General features: G+C 42.9%; 1 protein-coding gene across 3 annotated transcripts in view; it reads right to left on the bottom strand.

Moving 5' to 3' along the window:
- Positions 1-3058: 3058 nt before the first annotated feature.
- TRIM67 (tripartite motif containing 67) overlaps positions 3059-17356 on the bottom strand; it is a 34444-nt gene continuing 20146 nt past the window's right edge. For all 3 annotated transcript variants that reach the window (XM_075707287.1, XM_075707286.1, XM_075707285.1), the window contains 5 exons: positions 15201-15346; positions 12119-12257; positions 10771-11074; positions 4625-4787; positions 3059-3124 (listed from right to left, as the gene is read on the bottom strand). In XM_075707287.1, the coding sequence (XP_075563402.1) occupies positions 3059-3124; positions 4625-4787; positions 10771-11074; positions 12119-12257; positions 15201-15346 (818 nt within the window). The remainder of the gene's footprint in view (positions 3125-4624; positions 4788-10770; positions 11075-12118; positions 12258-15200; positions 15347-17356) is intronic.

The following is a 17356-nucleotide window of genomic DNA, read 5'->3' on the forward strand; positions in this document are numbered from 1 at the left end:
CTCTGCATAAATATTCATGTGTGGAGTAATTAGTTTCCTAGTGTAATTCTAACTACTTAAGCATTATTTCTATTAATCAAACTACCAAAATGTATCCAGCTGAAGTCAGGAGACTACACTCTATTGGAGTAATTGGTTTATTGCTATGAGTCATGCCAAGCCCAAGTCCTTGAGTGTGTACACACCAACACATACAACCACTTTGTTTAGTTTTTGACCTAGGCTAAATTAGTCTTACTAATAGAGATTACCTACTTCTAACTGTATTCCTTTTATTTGCATTTCCACTAGGTTAAAAGGAGACTGTAATGGTAGCTAGTCTGTACCCTACTTTTATGAATGTTAGAATGTTTAGAGGATAACAAATGAGCTTCTCTACAGCTCTGAAGCATGTCCCTACCTACTGACCATATTTCCACTAGAAATTAGTAAACTGTATCACTGTGTTCCCCTCAAGGTGTAATGCACCAGGAACCAATACCAAAGCAACTATGAAAACCAAGTACTGCAAACACTTCTAAAACCCATTCAGAATTAATTTTAAACATCTGGCAATAGTTGAAGATTGCAAAGATGTAAATTCATTTGAGTTTCCTTCACAGAAATTGGGAGTAAAGACAAAGGTTCAGTCCCAAAACAAACAATGCCCTTTTGTTTTTAATATAAGTGAAAGTGGAGTGCCTTCTGTATTAAAATTATCATGGGATGTTTCCCAATATAAAAAACTATGTGCAACTTATGTACAGTATTCCCATACACTGCTCTAACTGGCAATACTCAAAGCCAATGCTATGATTACAACTGTTAGGTTTGTAGAAGAGCACACTCAATAGGAAATTCGGGGTCCTGTAGCATTCTAGCTGAGGTAGGTTAAAACAGACCTGCTAATTAGAAAATCCTGCATGAATTCACATGGTATTAAATGAAACCGAAAATTGTAACGCAGTTGGTCTCTGCTATTCTTTAAGAAACCAAGATGGGCATAGCAGTTATTCCAATGTCTACAGGTTTACTAATACAATCCATTCCAGACTTTGAAGAAAGTACCATTGCTTTCCCACTTAAAAGCTTATGTTATTTTTTCCTGTCGTTGGTTTTATTTCCTATTTCAGTCTTGACATCACTGAAGGTGCACTACTGTTCTGCAGGAGAGGTGGGCTACAGGGTGCTTGGTTGGTTACAGGCAGCATGATGGCAGACTGCTTTTTCTCTGTGCAATAGCCTGGGACTGTTTTGTTCTGGGCTGCCTCCCCCTCCCCTCTGGGCTGCAAGGTGGGCTGACCCCAGGGAGGATCTTGGTCACTCTGCCACAGGGAAGCCTTGCCATCGCTCAGCACTACCTGAGTGATGTGCTCTGGCCACAGACCAGAAGTGGACCTGCAGCAGGATGCTTGGGGGCTGGCAGGCTGCCTGAGGGCAGGCCTGGGCTGTTTGTTCCGTGGCTGTGGTTTAATGCAAGGCAGTAAGCTGGATTTTGGTTAGAATATTTGTTTTCAGGTTTAATAATTACATGCCTGGTAACAATAGGCGTGTGTGTATACTTATGCTTGGAGAGGAAAATTTGTATTAGCAGCACGATTTAAAAAAAGGAACTAGTACATCAATGGGATTTAAGAGTTTATGCTTTTCTTGTCTGATGGCACCACACTTAGGTGGGATTAGAGTGCCAGAGCCTGAGATGTCATGGGCTCACAGAGTCTGCTGTATCTTTTTCTTATGCATTGCTGCTATACACACACACACTTGCATATGTTAACTGGGTTCAGAGGAAAAGAAGCACACACACAAATCAATGTGTTTTCTGACAACAGCACACAGGTGACAGTGCCATGGCTGTGGGAAAAGTTCCCTGTCAGTCAGACTCCAGTTGCCATGGGCAGCACCTGAAATGGCTACTCATTTTCATGGAAAATGCCAGACACAGGTAAGTCTTGCAAAAGATTTATGTCCCAATCCAGAAAAATTCTTAGGGATGGATTTCACATTAATACTATGAATCTCTCTTGCTCAAGTGCTTCATTAGGATCAAGACATTAATTAGCTCACACTAACCTAATAGAAAATTAAGGCTTCTGATTGCAAAGCTACATTGGAACTACAGCTGCCCAGGACTTACCAGGATCAAGGCTGGAAACAGCATTTCTTTACATGGGATACTTTGCATGTGCCATATTTAAATAAATCCCTTGTCAATTCAATCCAAAGGGATCTCCCCTGCACTGTTTTTCAAGAGTTGTGCTGATAACCACAATCAGATCTTCTGTATGTGATAGTCTCCACAATCACACCTAAATAACAAACGCTAAAATGTATCAAGGATATTTTTCTCTCTACTTTTCGTAGCTGAATTCTGCATGTATCATGTGTTAGCTAAAATGAGCGCAACTATTACATGGCAGTGTTTGGAAACCAATCTTATTCTCGTTGAAGATAACGAGATAAGTTCTGCTGCTGAATTCTAAGGGAACATTATCCCATAGCTTACTGCAGTCTAGAGCCAGAAGGAATAATTAATGGTCATTTGAGCCCCTGAATGTAATGGACAACCAGGAATTCTTGAGCACGGAGCCTCCACTTCAGCTGTCAAAACATATGTTTTCTTCATTTAAGGACTTCAGGTGGCAAGGGAATCCAGTTCACCTACTGGTAAATTGCTCCAACAGCTGTTGACCCTCAGTCTTAGTCTTACCCATTTTTTCCAGCATCCCTAATATCTTTTAAGCACAAACCCAGCCATGAGACTGAAAATACACTCATTTAACCTTTTGCTTCATAAATATACATGTGTGTGTGTGTGCACATGTGTGTACATATGTATGCAATGCAGTGCAGATATGTTCAAGTACCCATCTGCAACTGAGAGCCAGTTCAGTGGGTATGCTTGCTATGGCTGTTAAATTAAGAATGGAGGCTGTAACCAGCAGCTTATTCGGTGAGCAACATGCTGTACAGTGTTTTAAGTCAGGGAAGAGAGTGCTTTTTTACTGACTTACTGAAAAGTGCCAAATCACACTGAGAAAGCTTATGGAATCCAGTACAGGGTCGGGCAGGGGCTTCATTAGTTGTTGGGCAACTTGGGCTGTTTTACACATTGTGGCACCTCCAGTCCTGTGTGCAGGGTCACCTGCACAAAGAAGAAATAACATGTAGATTCAAAACTGGGACATTGTCAGCAGAAAGCATTTGTGAAGTCCAAGAGCAAGTAAATGACAGGGAAGGGCTGTGGGAGTTCTGGTCCAGGTTTAAGTCATCAAGAATATTAATGGCGATGATATTGAGCCCCTGAAATAAACAAGTCTCCTTCCCCCTTCCCTCCTGAACACCTTGGGGTCTGTATCTCTTCTCAAATCCAGCCACCAATTGTAGGTCTCCAGCAGTGCTGCTTGCTAGACACAAGGTGGATGGTGTCTTTGTGTGAGGGACCCTGAATAATTCAGGACAGGGGTCACACAGTGGAGCCCACATACTAAAATAAGAAAATCCTTTTATCTTTGCTGTCCTGGCAGGACAGAGCACAGGACATTTTAGTGCTCCTTCTGTAACCTGACGTCTCTACAAGGTCAGGGTTCCCACACAGATGTACCAGAGCACCATTCAACAGCAAACACAAGCTTAGTCTCAAGAGTTTCCCCCTGCACCCTTGTCAGCCACGCTCTGCCTTAACTCAGCTCTGGTAAGAAATGTAAGGCAGGTACTTAAAGGATGTAGGTAGCTAAAACTGAAGGTAGGTTGTGAGTAAATATCTATGTTGAATATAGCAATCAGGTGCCCAGAGAAGTGTCTGTGTGTTCTATGTTGGTGCATCAAATACAATAAAGCTATGAAACCTTCCTGAAGATTTGGATGCCACCAGTAACGAATGCTAAATGTTCATGTACTAGTAAGGCCATGCAAGGTTTCTGGTTTCAGTTTGGGTGTTTTAAATGACAAGTGTTCCACCCTGGCTGCATTGGTCCTGCTTGACATAAGCTGACCTCCTTCAGTCCTCAGGCTCCTGGGTGTTTCCATAGGTTCTCCCTTACATTATGTCCTGTTTCTAGCCATATGCGCTGGTCTTGAAGTAAAAATGCATTACATTTAAAAAGGGTTCCTCCAAGGGGATTCCTCTTGAGAACAGACAGTAATCTCCAAAATTCAGAAGGAGCAGGAATAATGTACTGACTGGATCTTCTCTGTTGCACTAATTCTCTGACCTACATTGTCTTTGCTCTCCCTACCCCTGTGCTGCTCACATTTCTGTCTCTTGCCAACGTTAATAATCTCCAAACATAAGATCTAAGTGGAATTCAGATACTCATGTTTTTTAGTCAAACTGGCAGGGGAAGTCTTAGCACCGCTGCTTTCCAAGTGGAGCGTTGCAGCAAAATAAGTGTAGGAATTAGTGCGTGCAGGTACTTTTACTTGTTTTTACAGCATTACTCCTCACATCTGTGAGGCAAGGCAGAAGGTCAAATGCAGTTTTCCAAAAAGTGCTAGTAGCCTAGGTGTCAGTCTGAGAAGGAAAGAGCCCCTATCCATACTGACTACCTACAGATGACATTATCAGACCCAGCAGCATTGGCCAGTAGCATACATTCTCCTTTAGATGAGAAGGGTAAGTGGGACTGAACTGCAGAAGACTTACCTGGACGTTTCGATTGAGGCTTAATGCAGGCATGAAGACACCCTCGACATTTTCAAATGCTGGAGGCCCTTGCTGCTGCCCATTTATGTAAAAGGTCAGGCTGTGCTTGTTCAGATCCAGGAGAACACCAACGGTGGCACCTTTAGAAACTCCTCCTTCAGTCCTAAGGTATAAAGGGACCACACGGTTGGTGAAGGCAGAGTGCTACACTGCTGATGCTCTCTCTAGGACAAGGCAGTCTTACTAAGCAAAGGGAGAGTGGAGCAGCATGGTGAAATGATTATCCCCGCGGCATTTGGCAATGACTGATCCACACCTTTATCTGAAGCATATGTACCACATTCATGGGAGCTTAATGGGGGATTCTAAAGAGAAATGAGTTCCATCTGTCCTCCAGCTGCAATCTAAGAACTGAAAATGGGGTCCAGAGCTAACAGGTCCCCTCGGCTGATGAGAGACGGGGAGGTGAGCAGGTCAGCTCAGTACTGAGCGTGTGGGACAGGAGTCCTGGAGACACGGCTCCTCAGAGCATCCCTGCTAGAGTGAAGAGATGCACAGCAGGGAATGAAAAAGCAGAAAGCCGGGTTCATAGGCATTCATTTCTAATCATTATGCCTGCTAACAGCTCAAGACTCAGACTTCCAGTTCGAGTACTCACCTTGGCATCCCCTAAGGGGACCCAGCTTTCCAGAGACCAGGGAGCCAGCACAGGTACAACAGATAGTGGTTTTGGGGAGGAAGGGAAGGTCGGGCTTGTTAGGGATAAGCGTAGCTCCCTGACTGACAAGGTGCTCAGCTATAGGACTGGGAGCTGTTTCAAGTGTGCAGGCACAGTTATTAATACTAGTGATAATTGGTTGTGTCAGGAGCAGCTGCTGAGAGCTACCGTGGTATCAAAGCTTGCCAGGACAGACTCAGCCAGCCATTACACGCTTGAGCGATTTGACATTAATGCACTTTGATTTGGGGGTTAGTCAAACCCAGTATTACTTTAAAGAGCACTGAGCAAAAAAATCTACTAGATATGCAGATTGGCCACAGGCACTGCTACTCTGTTAATATCATGGGGGTTCTGCGATGGATTTGCAGCCTGACACAATTCGTTCAGGGTAAATCAGATTTCAAATAATTTGCGGTAGGAAAGGAAGCAGCTGTCTTTTGTCCCACGCACTCCCTTCAGGCACAAAACATTCACAAGATTAATGCAATTTTAACATAAAATTTATCACACTAGGTAGGCAAAACATTCAGAAAGCGGGGGGAAGGATCAAAATATGATTAGGAAGAACATAGTACAGGGTAAGAAATTTTCATCTTGTCCACTAGGTGTCATGAACCTCTTTCCTTTAAAGGTGGCACATGGGATTTCCTCTGAAGACAAGGGAGTTTTATCTGTGGCATAATAGTATAGAATACTATTCTGACTTCTCCATTGAAAGCTCGTCAAACAATAACAGTATAGCTGAGAATCACAAATTGGCTCCGAGATGTGTTAGATTTCAAATTTTACCATTCTCAGGCTCCTTTTATTTGCTTTCTGGCCCTATAAGCATTTATAGGTTTCTCTTTGAGCTCTTCTCCAAAACCATAAAGTAAATTATTTTCCAACAAAAGTTAAGATGCTTACCTATACTCAGTATCTCAGTATCTAGACTGTTTTTATTAAAAGCACTGAATCATAAAACTCATGAGGAGATTGTGGGAAGCAACAGTACTATGATCTAGAGCTATTTACAAATACATTACATTATTTTTTTCTCTGTTTAGGGGCAGTTTTGATTGTAGGGCACCACATTTTATATCCTGCAGTGTTTTAAAATAGATTTTATGACATCCTTTTAAATGACATTGATTCTCTTAGGGAAACAGAAGCAGCAACTTTGCCTTTTTGAGATGATTATGCTCTTTCCTATATGATAAGCTAATTTGCTTCTTGTGGGCTAATTAGCTGTGTGCTGCACAGTGACATTGAGTGACTCCTCTGCAGCCCCCGGAGACAGCCCCGCTGAAGAGCAGATAGATGCTGCCTGCAGAGCAAGTGCGGGACCCAGCTGAGGCCCCTCCAGGAGCCAAAGGCACACGGGGACAGAGCAAAGGGATGGCGACCCTCTCCCTTCCTTGCTGCCACAAGTCTTGCAAGACTTCAGCAGGTAGATTGCCTGGTTCCTCCACCGCCACCTCCCCACAGTGAGCAACCAGCTCTGGCAGGATGAAGCCAGGGCAAAGGCAAGCAGGGGCACCTTGTCATGCTGCTACCAGGGAGGCTGGACATCCTCTGAGACTGAACAGCTGCTCTTCCCGAGCATCCCACGATTTCCTTGGGTACAGTACTTCGAGGACTCCAGTGCTTTTTGGACTACTGTCATGGTCACTTCCTTTAGGAGGAGAGGTGGGCTAGTCAAAGTTTCACGAGCAAACTTAAAAGGCATTTCCTCACTCTTCTGTACATCATTTAGACAGTATTACAGGACAATTTTTCTAATATATGCCTTAGTTGCGATAAAATAAGCCAGCTAGCTCAAGAGACTCAAACTGATGTTGCTCTCTCCATGTACACTTCTGTGGCAGCACGTAAAAAAGCTGCTGCTTTACTGTAATGCATTTTTTAAACTACTTAATGGCAGTTATACAGTAGGGTCCTAGTAATCTGCAGGCCATGTAAAAGGAAAATAGAATCATAGAATCATTCTATGATTCTAAAAATACAAACTGTTTTCAGTTGTTCAAAATACAACTGTTTGTTACAATATTTCTTCAATAAATACTTAGCATTCATTAAATGATAATCAGTTTTTAGGATATGCACCACTCTTTCATTACTTCAAGTAAATCACACTTCTCATACCTCTTTTCTCACAGTCCTGCACATTTTTATTTCTGCGTGCAATGATAAGTCCTGAGTGTGGAACTGCTGTGCAGAAGCCTGTAAGGTCCGAGTACAGATAGGGGCATCTGGCTACCATGAAAAATGCCATTGCCTGTGGTAGTGGAGGTTGTTACTCAAAGATGCTTTCAGCAGCAGCTTGGACAATATGCAGAATACGACTGCATGCATTGGCTTGAGGAATTAAGAATAGTAGTAAGTTCACTATTATTGAAAAAGAAAGCTTAGCAATTTATCAATGCTTTAATAAACTGAAGAATTAGTTTAACTCTGCATTTACAGTATTTGAATCATAAGCTTTACTTAACAGCTTTACCATGTCTGTTGTCAAGGACAGTATTTTTCAGTCAATTGTAACATTTTTGTGTGATGAAAACCTGGTCTTGGATTCTCTGAAGTCAGTGAAGAGACTCTTCTGATCGCAGAGAGCTTTAAGACTACACTCTAAATTCTCTAGATTTTGACTTCCCACTGTCTTTCAGCATAAAACATTTCAGTGCAATATCCAACTCTTTCTTTACATAATCATGTAGTGGCTAGAGTATCACCTATAGCATCAGGTACTCCTGCTGCTGGGAACTTTGCCAAGGAACGGATCTATTGCAATGAATGCCAGTGCCTCTTAGCAATGGACTTACAACATCTCTGGTGAGAACTGATTATTTCCAGGAACAACGAGGCTGAAAGGTACCTCACCAAGCTATATCCCTGCCCTAAAGTGTTTTCTTAACCAGTTTGCTCAACGTGTTCTCAAAGGTTCCCTCTGTTTTTGATAGCATTAGAGTCTTCTATTCATGCCTCTTCTTCTAGCATTATAGAAGTCATGCTAGTTTTTAAGGATGTTGGCAGGTCCAATTTTGCATGCTATGAGTGAAAGGAACAGGAAAGTACTCTAAACGCGGCAGGTCCCATGAATAGGTCTTTTGAGCTCCACCTCAGCTTATCCTTGAAGCTAGTCATTTATTTATTGCCCTAATTTATTCTCATAAAGATTAGGAAGCATGAAGTGATTACTAAAATGTAACTTCCATCACAATAACATCTGAGAGGCTGAAAACTGACAATAAATTTCCTTCAGACTGTGATACTGTGCTCTCATGCACTTGTCTCCAGTGGGGAAAAACAACTAGGCAGCAATAACTGTTTTCACAAGACTATTACAGCTAATGAGTTAAAAAACTGACCTACTTGACTGTCACAGTTAAAAATATAATGCCTAGACCTAATTTCATTGAAGCGCATGTGATTTCATAAGACTATATGCCCCTTACAAGTGTACTGCACTTGAACAGATATTCCATGGGTCTATCAATACTTGGATGTGCCTGCAAAGCCTTTGTGTTTTATCTAGTAAAAACTGAGAAACTATCATCAACAGAAGGTGTTTTGTTTCCCTGTTTAAGTAGGAAATGATGGAAGCAGGATGACTGGAAGTCCGAAGTGTTTCCATTGTTTGCGCTTCCTAGAGAAAAAGCTTTTGCTTAGCTCGTGTATTGCTTGCTGGGAGGAGCATGCCAAGGACCAAATCCATAAAACAGGTTTCTGGGACAGAAGTACACAGAATGGTTGCCAGCTTTTTTCCAGAAAACAAAAGCTGTTTCACAGAGCATTAAAATTAATACAGCTTAACATTACTTGCATCCTAAATCGAACCAAGATGTTAAAGAGACAGAAAATCTTTTGATATATTTATTATACTGATGTTATTTTACTCTACATTGTCTTAGGACATGACCTAAGGTCTTTGGAGCCATGGAAAATATTCCAATTGGCTTCAGACAGCTTTTGATCCAACTACAAGGTTCTTCCACCTGTCTGTAACAAACTGCAAAATCAAACTACGCTTCAAACAAAATTCCCAGCAATTGCAGTATACTTAAAATACAAGTATGCTTTAGAGTATAAATGACTATTCAACAGGAGACACTACAACCAGCTTTAGGATACAGTGCATGTTGACATGAACTTATTTCTTGAAGGAGATAATACCTGCATTTGAGCATTTTAAAAATCATTGCAAGCCTTTCTTCTAAGCACTTGGTATAACAGAAACAATACCTGAGCTAGTGTGGAAGACAGTCAGTAGAAAACCAAATTGATATTGATTTTGGCTCTGCCACAGACCTGCTACGTATCCTTGGTCAGTCACTTTATTCATACATCAATCACTGTGATAGAGTAGGTATACAAATACACCATTTTCCAAAATAAGCAAGGGACTTCGGATCCTGAATCACACTCTTCAGCGGAGACCTTCTCAAGGGTCTCAGTTTCTATAGTACCCAGCTGACCTTCAGCTAGGGCTGACCGTCTCATGGGACCCAGAGAGAACGCAGTGCAGTTCTGCTCTGGTGATACCCCAGGGAGCTTCAAGCAAAGTTGACCACGTCTCCCCTGCGCAGTCCAGCATCATATCAAGGAAACACAGCCAGCACTAGGCAGAGGTAACTATCATGAGTGCTGAAAGCCATGCAACTGTGTCAGCACAACACTAGATCTATGCTGATACATGCTGTCTCTGTGCAATCCGTCCCTGGAGGTGGCTTCAGTAAGAACATGTCTCCCCACTGCTCTGTTGCATAGAGCATACAGAGCCTCTGAGCGTCGGGAGAAAGAGGGGTTTTGTAACGATGGCTCAGGGGCATTCTGAAATCCTCCTTTGTGTAAGTTGGTTGTACTAGTTGAGACACTTTTCAAAGCTCTTCGGTACAATGGCTCAGTGGGACAGAAGCTGTCACTTAGCCCTCACTGCCAAACAGTCCCTTGTGTCCAGATCACCACAGGTGTGACCTACAGCCTTACCTTTAATCAGCTTTCAGGACTGGCAATAAACACCTGCATTTTGGACAGGTGATCACCAGTGCTTTGCCTAATTATTGTGCAACCCTGCAGCCAAGATTCCTCCTAAGGAAGAGAATAAACCACCTTTCTCCCTGTGCTCCTTCAGCAACGAGAGAGAAATGCTGCATCCCAGTGTGCTGCACTCCTGTCTGCTTACACCATGGGTGGGATGTGCAATAACGGGCTTAAATCACAGCAGAGGGGATTTAGGCTAGGTCTCAGGAAAAAACTGCTAACAGTGAGGATAACAAACACCAACACAGATTGCTAAGGTCCAGTCGCTGTCACTAGTGATTTTTAAGATGGAATAAAATAACTACATTAGCAGGAAGATGGACTAGATGGCTTGCTGAGACCCCTTCCTCTGATGCAAAGCAGAAAAAATGATCAGTAATGAGAAAAACATGCAAGTGGCGCTTACCGATTGGTGTGAGAATTGCAATGCATGAACCAGCTGCGGTTGTTGTCAACGTACATGGCCCATGCCTTGTCGTCCTTGCCTAGCATCATGTCCTTGACGACGTTAATCCTGGCAATACCAAAGGCTGGATCCGGATGGTTGTCATACCGGTCCACATGCAGTTCCCAGTAATGCACACCCTTGGAGAAGGCTGCTGTGCCAAGAACAACCCGGTCATCATAGCTGTTGCAGGTGGCAGTCTGGTTGTCATTCGACAGCACTATGTCTCTGTGGGCTGAGGAGGGGTCGAAGGTGAACCACGCCACTGTGGAAGGGGAAAAGGAAAGGCAGGATTATGGCAGACCGGGCTGTGTTCAAGTGTTGTCTGCTTTACTTCAATTACGAGAATGAGATTCTGCCTTCCTATAGACCCCACTGCACTTTCAGGTAATAAAGACAATCTTTTCCTTGTTACTGTAGGCAGCTACGCAAGATTGCTTTGAGCTGGTACCCTGCAGTTTTTCAGCACAGAAGTGCCTTATATTATCTGTGCTTGTTCCTCTGAACATAAGCTGCTAAGGGCATTGACTTTCTGTTCTCACACAGTAACAAGAAAGTCTTTGAGGAGACAAAGGCTTCTCCACGATGCGGAAACTGCTCACATAGGTGAATTGGTTCAGGATCGCCTTTAATGGAAATGGAGCTTCACTGTGTCTGTGCTGGTTAAGACTGACTTCACTAGTTTATCAAAGGGGGAAAAAAATGGAAAATAAACCAGAAAAAGCTCTTAAAGTATAAATATTCTATACTGGCCTATTTTGGCAACACAGCATAAAAGTGGAAGTGATAATAGCATGCACTTCTCGATTCATTACAGTATCATTAATGAAGATGAAGTTCTTGTAATGCCCATATGGATGTCAAGTGTAATTACAGAGGAACAAGCATGAATTCCCATCTCTGTATTATCAAACCTTGCTGTGAAATTGAAGCAGTAGTGAAGAAAAAGGCAAATTCCAAAGAAATATGGAGAAGTGGAGACAGAGTGGCACAAAAATATCCCAGGTATTGCATAACTGCTTCTGTATGCTGAAGCAAGTAAGAATCTTAGTTAGACCCCAGACTTCTACAGCCAAATAAAATTGCATGATTTGAAACCTGAACTGTTACTGATAACGGAGAATTCCCAAAACTGCTAGGAGGAGAGCTCAGTCCCTGTGCACACTCAGTTCCTGGCCTCTTCACTCAGATCATCCAAAATCTCCATGCCAGTAAGTGCCAAAGATATTAGTGGGTATAAAGGGATGCAAGTGTCCTGCCACTGAGACCTGCAGCTTTTCACTTAGAAACTGGCAAAAACCCAACTCACCATCCGACGTCTGTAAAATAACTGTCTTGCTGTAAGGACCAACTCCTGATGAGTTGAAAGCTTTGACTCTTGCATTATAGGTACTGTTGAAATGAAGGCCATCAATGGTACAGAGAGTCTCCTTGCCAACATATACTTCCTAAACATTCCAAAAAAAAGGAGAGAGAGAAAGAGGGACATAGTTTAACTGTTTCTCTGTGCCTTGTGATAACATGTTAAGATTTCTAAATATAACCCACAAGTGAACAGCTTCTCATTGCTTCCCAGGATGTAGAAGTTATGCTGTTATAACACAGACAGCCACAGCAGTCGAGACATCAAGGATGGTTAGCAAGGGAGACACTAAGGTGAAGATGAAGCTGGAAGGGTACAGCAATAAAGAGCAACACAGAAACATCTTAATTTTTATTCTCTTTTCCTAAACATCTACTCCAAAACACTATATAGTAGTCCCAGTGTCTGACCACTGTGGCCGTTCTTATATTTATGTAGGACCAAAAAAGGGGATCATGGAAGAATAAAAAAACACGTAAGCACAGTTTTATTCTGTTGGAAAGGTTGTCTCATGCCTGTGTTAAAATATAATTTTGAAAACCGCAAACATAGAATCAGCAGAAACTGATCTCCTAAAGATTAGGATCACATGCATCACACGATGAAACAGAAACTAGACAACAGAGAGATCATAAAAGTCTGCAAAGATTTATTAAACAGCAAGCACTTGTGTAGTGTGAAATATTTCAGGAGGAGGAACATCTAGGAAGACTAATGAAGAGGATCAGTCAGATTATAGTCTATGATCAACTGAGAGAAGCCTAGAAACCTCATGTTTGTTTGAAAACTGAACAGAAAATGACAGAAAAGGAAAAAAATCCTGTCTTGCTAGTGGGTTGAAAGCCACAATTCCTTTCCACCTCCATTTTCTCTGATTCTGTGAAATCCATAGATTTATGGTAGCAAAGGCCCTAAAGAGCTTACGGCTGTGACTAAGCAGGCCACTCGGGCCCCAGTTCAGTTAAGACACTTAAGTATACGCGTAAGAATAGTCCTGTTGTTTAAGGCCCTTTGATATGAACCTAAAGTGTATTAAGTATGTGATGAACAAGAAAGGGATTGCTTAAGTTTACAGTGGGCCATGTGTTTGTCTACTTTGCTACCACGGCAGCTACTACAAATAACAAAATGTCTTGGGTCCTGAGTTAGCTAATGATCTTTCATGGAGAGAAAGAAGAGTTCTACTAGAATAGCTTAATTTATCTCCATGTTATAAAATATGTTGTCTGTGCAAAAAGTCATATTTGTAGGACAACTTCAACATTTTCTAATCAATTTCATATTTTTATGTACTGTTCACTGCTTGTGTTTATTCAGATTGATGATCTTTACTACAAAGAGAGAAAAAAAACATTCTTTAAATCCACCCATCGAATACTGATAAAGTGCAGTCCGTGTCATTGCTTTCAGATATATAATCCTTCACGAAAAGGGTCAGCAAACTCTTATTGAAATGGCATTGCTGAGAAGCCTGCAGTTTATCTTTCAATGGGTAAAACTGAGGGTTTCCACCACAGCAAGCAAAGTGTTCCTGAGAAGTTTTCACCCTAGATTTTTAAGGATTGAGATGGTTTTGTATCTTTTTCAATACAAAATCTTGACAGCTCTGGCAGTCCTAAAACCTTTGCCAGTTACAAACGCCGCCCCCCCCCCCTCCCCCCCCCCCCAATTCTGCTTGGATACGCACCAGCCTGAAATCTTGTTTATTCACAAGTATTTATTTAGATGTGAACAGCACTTGAAAAAGTTTATCCAAGAGACTGGAATACATAACACCTTGTTCCGTTAGGAACATTCTTCATTCTTCATGCACTGATAACACACTTACTGATATTAACTACACCGGCAGCTCCCGGTAGCCATTCACAAAGGTACCTTTTCACACTTCCAGCAGTGGATACCAGCCTCTTCAAACCCATGTGTAATGACACTTGGACCAAGGAACTGAGGAGACCTTCCAGAGACACAGTGCCCTCTTCAAAATGCCCTGCCAATATCGCTGTCTCTTCTGACGAGGGGCATCCAAATCAGGTGCCTTTGCTGGCTATGGGTGTAGCAGTTTGGCACAAGGAGACAGTTCCTTAGATGGACCCATGGCAGGCCATTTTCAGCTTGAGAAACCTTTAGGTTTCCAGTGAGAAGCCAGTCTGCAGCTCCCGAAGAAATGCCATCACATGTTTTTGGCAAAATTTCCCATTTGTGAAGAGAGCAGCTGAACTCCACAATGATCTCCAGATGCTTTCAAGGCACTAGCCCCTAGGGAATGCACTGGGCCAGCCTGGTCCCGGAGCAACAGCAGCATGAAGCCTGCCTGAGGAGGAAGGGCCACACCTTCCAGCAGGACATGGCTGGCAGAAAGCTGATTGAATTATTTCTGTAGTTTATGGCTAGAAGGGGCAGGAGCCTATAAGTACCCTGCACCTGCAGCCAGGAGCAAGCAGTTGTGGCACCACCCTGAGGGTCTGGAAGGACAGCACTCAGGATGCCTTCCCATACTTACCAACCCCATTGCAGCGTGTCTGCGGAAAGTTCCACCAGCCTGGTCTCATCCACTCCCAGAGAAAAGATTTAGAAATCCCGTATTTTTATGCAGGATCCCATTTTTACTCAGAAAACCAGGAAAAAATTGAGTTGCATTTCTGGACCAAGAATCTCAGCTGTTGAAACAGGGTGCTATGGACAGATGAGAGCAGAGGCTTCAAAAAAATCTCTGTTTTGTGGAATGAACCACTTTCAGCTCCTGTAGGCTACTATGGGATTTTCTGCTCTGGTACTCTCCAGGGGGACCTCAAGGCCCTCTTTACCAGAGCCTTGAGAATAACCTCAACGAAACTTCCTACCCAAGCTGGGGGTCCTTCTAATAAGCAGCATCTGCACGGCTTTCTACATCCATGCGACGGAAGCAGGGATGTTTTGACAACCCATATCTTCCCCACCCCCTCTCCCCACCCTCAGACAGACACAAATCCATATCCTGAGGAAACTCACATACAAAGAAACACAAATAAATGCTGAATGAAATTCTCACTCGGAATTGGCCACCGTCTCCATCATCAAGTTCCAAGATATAACCTTCTACCGGGTTGTGGCTCAAAGGTGGCATCCTCCAGGCCAATGTCACACTGTTGTTTCTGGTGCAACACTTCTCCAGCTGCAGTAATGGGACGGGTGGCACTGTAACAGGAACTGGGTACAGATTAGTGTAACACTGCCCTACCCCATTAGTCCGTGCCACGAGCAGTACGGCAACCGCTCACCTCCCTCCCCTCACAGGGGAGTCAATATTCGCTAGGAAGAGGGTCTGTTCCCTTCCTTGAAACAAAAGGCAATGAAAATGATATAACAAAATGTCGTTACTCAGTTAGACAAATCATTTGGCTGAAATACATAAACGGAAACATATCGGGACATGCTTCTGGTGCCTCACAAGAACTACAGCCTGGGGACCTCATGCCTGGTTTCCTTCCCAGGGGTCACTGGCTGGAAGAGTTTTTTCTCACACTACAGCACTTTGCCCCCACTGTCCCCAAAAGGAGAGAGGGAGCAGCAGTGGCAGGGGGTGTCTCGGGCCGTGGGGCGGCACAGGAGACACAGTGCTGCCAGGAAGCCCAGCTCATTAATGAAGAACTGTGTTATTAACCAGAAGAGCAGCCACCCCTCCCAGCACGGTAGCGAGATAGAGCCTGAACTCCACAGCAGGAAAACAATTCTTCACAACAGTCTGTTTTTTTTTTTAACCTAATCTAACACACCACCCCGACACACACCCAGTTTTTCATCAAAATCATGTTGGATATGTTTTCTTTACGGCAGCCTTACTTAAAAGAAACTGTTGAAGAAAATTGTTCCATTTGCAAATTTTATCTAAATCCCTTGGTTCAGGTAGCAAAAGGAACTTCTGCACCACAGGAGATTGCTTGTGGCTCTCTCCACTCAGAAATTACAGGTGCAAAGTTATCTACCAACATGCCTGTTTAGCAACTTGCTCAGGAGAAACACCCAGAGACTGTTGACCACACCAGCATCTTAAGAATAAAAATAAACAGAGCAAAACATTCAGCCATGCCTCTGTGGGAAAAAGGCCTTCACCACACCTTCTCTGCTAAACACAACTAAACTCTCACCAGTCAGTCTTTGCTGGAAATTATAAAGTGAAAATTCAGTCTTCTGGAGAGATCTGGCATGTATCTCACACACTGTTGAAATCGCACAGGTTAAGTGGGATGTAAGTGATGCATAGACCCTGCCTGGTCTTCTGCCCAAGGCTGAATTTCGCTGTTCAGGATCATTTCTGCAGAGCTCAACAGTGTCTTACAAGGAGCTGAGTGCTCTGAGCATTCACTGACTTACCTCTAACAATGTCAGTTTGCTCTTCTTTTATCTATTCTGCTTTGAGCCTCTAGTTTATTTTCCTGTCTGCATGAGAGCTAAGCCCTTGAGCTGTTCCTTTCAACGTATTTTACCTCTCTGGATAAAAGAGGCCTGATCACATTTTGTGTACCAAGCAGTCTGTGGGAAAACGGACACTGCCATGTGACGGGGTTAAGGCTTCACCCCCACTTTGGAAGTGACACAAAAGTCAACATCACACTTGTGATAAACAGTGCGGAAGCTACCAAGGCTTTCTGCTGGCATTATCCATCACTGCAGTGAACACAGATGGTTGGTAGCCCAGAAGAATGACTGTGGTCTGAAACAAAAGAGCTTTATAAATTAGCTCTTGAAGGTTTTTCTCTGAAAAGAGAAAAAAAAGCCTTGTTCCTATTCCTTGATATTTAAGGATGACTCAGAGGGTGTCATAAATAAAAACCTGCTTGTTTTTTCCACATGGGAAGTTCAGACTTTTCTCTAGGAGACACTGTGTCTGGAGAAGTAACAGAAATGTGACATTACAAGAGTCAAAAAGCTGAGAATGAGGAATTCAGAGGTAATGGGATTTTTTAAGTGAACCATTTTAAGTTTAAGGTTTTGTCTGTGTTTGTTAGCCTCTGTATTTCCAGTGATTGATGAGCCTGGGAGAAGATAGGGCTGTATCAGCCATACACACTCCTGCCACTTTAGCTAACCAGTTAACACTCTCAGGAGGCATTCGCTGGGTCCTTCCCACTTCTGAGACTCCCCCTGGCAAAACTGGATGAAAACCTAATTCCTGAAGCGTATAAAGTGCAAAATAGACAACACCCC

The sequence above is a fragment of the Pelecanus crispus genome, chromosome 3 (genome assembly GCF_030463565.1).
Source record: "Pelecanus crispus isolate bPelCri1 chromosome 3, bPelCri1.pri, whole genome shotgun sequence".
Taxonomy (NCBI): Eukaryota; Metazoa; Chordata; class Aves; order Pelecaniformes; family Pelecanidae; genus Pelecanus; species Pelecanus crispus.